The sequence below is a fragment of the Aegilops tauschii genome, chromosome 1 (genome assembly GCF_002575655.3).
Source record: "Aegilops tauschii subsp. strangulata cultivar AL8/78 chromosome 1, Aet v6.0, whole genome shotgun sequence".
Classification (NCBI taxonomy): Eukaryota; Viridiplantae; Streptophyta; class Magnoliopsida; order Poales; family Poaceae; genus Aegilops; species Aegilops tauschii.
In genome coordinates this window covers 478314135-478317575 of record NC_053035.3, presented here as the reverse complement: position 1 = coordinate 478317575, position 3441 = coordinate 478314135, and the positions used below count along the sequence as shown (strand labels likewise).

At 54.3% G+C, this 3441-nt stretch overlaps 1 protein-coding gene across 1 annotated transcript; it reads right to left on the bottom strand.

Moving 5' to 3' along the window:
- Nucleotides 1-172: 172 nt before the first annotated feature.
- On the bottom strand, nucleotides 173-3441 carry LOC141039154 (uncharacterized). Its single transcript, XM_073506462.1, has 2 exons — nucleotides 2310-3441; nucleotides 173-765 (listed from the first exon to the last, which is right to left on the bottom strand). Exons 1-2 carry the CDS (start codon nucleotides 3439-3441, stop codon nucleotides 173-175), a joined length of 1725 nt encoding a protein of 574 aa, XP_073362563.1.

The window sequence follows — 3441 nt, the reverse complement described above, 5'->3', positions numbered from 1 at the left end:
CGATGTCATCCACATAAACAAGCATGTAGATGGTGACGCCGGCATCAACAAGAATGAACAGTGAAGTGTCGGCCGCCGAAGAAGAGAAACCGAGCTGTTGAAGGCGCTCACTGAGACGAGCATACCAGGCACGGGGCGACTGCTTCAGTCCATACAACGCCTTGTGTAACTTTCAGACATAATCCGGCCGAGATGGATCGTGGAAGCCAGGAGGCTGCTGCATATAGGCTTCATCAGTGAGTATTCCGTGCAGAAATGCATTGCTGATGTCCACCTGACGGAAATGCCAACCACGGGAGACACCAAGAGACAGCACCAGACGCACGGTAGCAGGTTTTACCACCGGAGAAAAAGTGTCCGAGTAATCAAGCCCATACTGCTGAGTGAAACCACGGGCTACAAGACGTGCCTTGAACTTGTCGAGGGAGCCATCTGCCTTGTGCTTCACCTTGAAAACCCATTTACAGCTGATGATATTCTTGCCGGGAGGTCGAGGCACCAGCGACCAAGTCTCATTCTGCTGTAGGGCGAGGAACTCGGCCTCCATTGCCGGGCGCCACTGCTCATCAGGCCAAGGCGTCGCGGTAAGAGGCGGCTCGGCATGGAAAGCACTCGGCACCAATGTCTTGACGATATTGTTCTGAAGCCGCGTGGTCATTGGATGCAGCGTGCCGGTTGTAGCGTCCAGAGAAGTCGCTGGCGCACTGGTTGGAGCGACGAGAGGAGACGTCGGCACGTTCGTGGATGAAGCAGCAGGAGACGATGCTGTTGGAGATGGTCCATCGGACGAAGAAGGGCTGGCAACGGGCGAGTCCTGATCAGCACCGGACGCCGCGGGCGACAGATCAAGACGCCGCACAGGGCCACAGGGGTGGTCAGGCTGCGTGACCCAGGCCCAGGCGACGTAGCGTGATCACGCGGCGAGCCAGCTGCATGGCCGCGAAGTGGCGTGCATGGGGACGTGCACTCGACCGACGTCGATTGCTGTGCTCCTGCATGGCACGGAGACGAGCTAGAACAAAGATTAGTGAGCAACGTAGTGTCATACGTCCGCATACTGTCATCCACGAGGGCTGGTTCGGCAATAGGAAAAATGGAAGCAGACGTGGGTAGTAACGAGGGTGTGGTGGCTGACGTACAAGTTTGCTCGAATGGGAATACTAGCTCATCAAAAACAACATCCCGTGACATGTAAATACGTCCTGTGGACCGATCTAAGCACTTGTATCCCTTGTGCATGGAGCTATAGCCCAAGAAAACACATTGGCGCGAGCGGAACTCAAGTTTCCGATTATTGTACGGTCGGAGGTTGGGCCAGCACGCACAACCGAACGCACGAAGGAAAGTGTAATCGGGCGTTTCATTGCGAAGGCAAGAGACGGGTGTGGAGTTTTGAAGAACTCGTGTGGGCATGCGATTAATGAGATAACATGCGGTAAGAAATGCCTCATCCCAAAAGCGAACCGGAAGTGAGGAATGAGCAAGGAGTGCTATGCCCGTTTGACAATATGGCGATGCTTTCGCTCGGCAATGCCGTTTTGCTGGCTCGTGTGGGGGCAGGAGACTCGATGAGTAATGCCCTTCTTCTGGAAATACCGATTGAGGCGACGGTACTCCCCACCCCAGTCTGTTTGAACAGTTTTAATTTTTGCATTCAACATGCGCTCAACATGTTTTTGGAAGGTATAGAATGCTTGTTCAACATCAGACTTACGTTTGAGGAGATGTATCCACGTAAAAAGACTAAAATCATCCAAAAAAACTCACATAATATTTGAAACCACCAACTGAAGTAATGGCAGGACCCCATACATCTGAATGAATAAGTTCAAGTGGTTCATGTGTAACATGAGTGGAATCACGAAACGGTAATTGATGAACTTTTGAACGTTGACAAGCATCACAAATACTAGACTCAAGAGAGGGTGCACAAGCAAATTTATTTGATCTAAGGACTGACTCAACGACAACTTTCGAGGGGTGGCCTAATCTTCGATGCCATAGTTCTGGAGAGAGCTTGACAGCGGAGAGGACTCGAGGACCGGGATAGACGACAGATGATTTATTGAAGCTTGGAACTAGGTAGAGACCATTGCGACATCTACCGCGAAGAAGAACTGCCTTCGTTGCTCGGTCCTTAAGAGAGAGAAAATGAGGATGGAATTCAGCGAAAGCGTCATTGTCAGAAACAAGTTTGTGCACTGAAAGAAGATGCTTGTTGACATGTGGAACGTGCAAAATATTATGAAGATAAAGTGGCTTGGATGATGAACCAGAAATCGTGGAATGAATATGGGAAATAGACAGACCTGCCCTGTTTGCGGCATGCACCTTGTCCTTGCCGCCGTAGTGCTCATGGACGGCGAGGCGGTCGAGGTCACTGGTCAGGTGATCCGTAGCACCCGTGTCAGCGTACCAGTCCATGTCGACGATGTATCCGCCGGAGCTGGTGTTGGCGACGTTGCCTAAGCGCTCACGCTGGTCCTCAGGTTGGTACGCGTGATTGAAGCAGTTGCGGCAGTGAAGCGCGTCGTGGCCGTACTTGGAGCAGACCTGACACTTCAGGTTGGAGCGGCTGTTACCACCGTTGCCGCGGCCACGCCCGCCTTGGCCACGGCCTTGGCCACCTTGTCCTCCTTGGCCAGCACGTGCACCATGTCCACCACGGTGACCATCAGGACCACGTGCAACAGTGTTGGCAGAAGGATGTATCTCGCCATGCAAGGCTTGCTGCTCGAGGCGGAGCTCAGCGCTAAGGAGGAATGCATAAAAACTGCTGAGACTTACAGGGTCGTCACGCGTCGTGATCGACGCGACCAGTGGCTCGAACTCGGAGCCCAGCCCAGCCAACATGTAGCCGAGCACTTCATCATCGGAAAGGGGCTTGCCGATGGACGCCATCGCATCGGCGAATCCCTTCATCTTGCGATAGTAGTCCGAGGCAGAGAGGTCTTTCTTCTTCAGGTTCGAGAGCTGGTACCTTAGCTGCATGATGCGGGCACGGTTTTGCCACGCAAACATGTCATGGGGTGCAGTCCAAATAGCGGCGGAGGTGGTCAGTTGCGTCATCTGACCGAGGATGTCCTCGGTCATGGATCCGAGGAGAGCGATCATGACAAGCTGATCCTGCTGGTACCAGCGAAGGACCTCCGGGTTGGCCACCTCGATGGCTGCATCGCCAGTGCCCTCTGTGATGGTGTGCGGCGGCGCTTGCTCAGTGCCGGTGACGTAGCCGAACAGGCCGTTCGCAGCGAGCGCGGGGACGGCCTGAGTCTTCCACAGCAGGAAATTTTCCCACGTGAGGCGCAGCATGATGAGGCTGCCGAGCGAGTCGACGGAGACCGGGGTGGAGGAGCTGGAGCTGACGGCGAGGGTGCCGGCGTTGACAGAGACGAGAGTGCCGGCGGTGTCGGAAAGGAAAGCAGCGGAGGTGCCGGTCAT

What these genes read in the sequence shown, in the direction of transcription:
- LOC141039154 (XM_073506462.1), bottom strand. Translation starts at nt 3,441, where the DNA reads ATGACCGGCACCTCCGCTGCTTTCCTTTCCGACACCGCCGGCACTCTC. An exon ending in GCATGCCGCAAACAGGGCAG is followed by an intron (nt 766 to 2,309) that starts GTCTGTCTATTT and finishes CATCTCCAACAG; the next exon opens with CATCGTCTCCTGCTGCTTCA.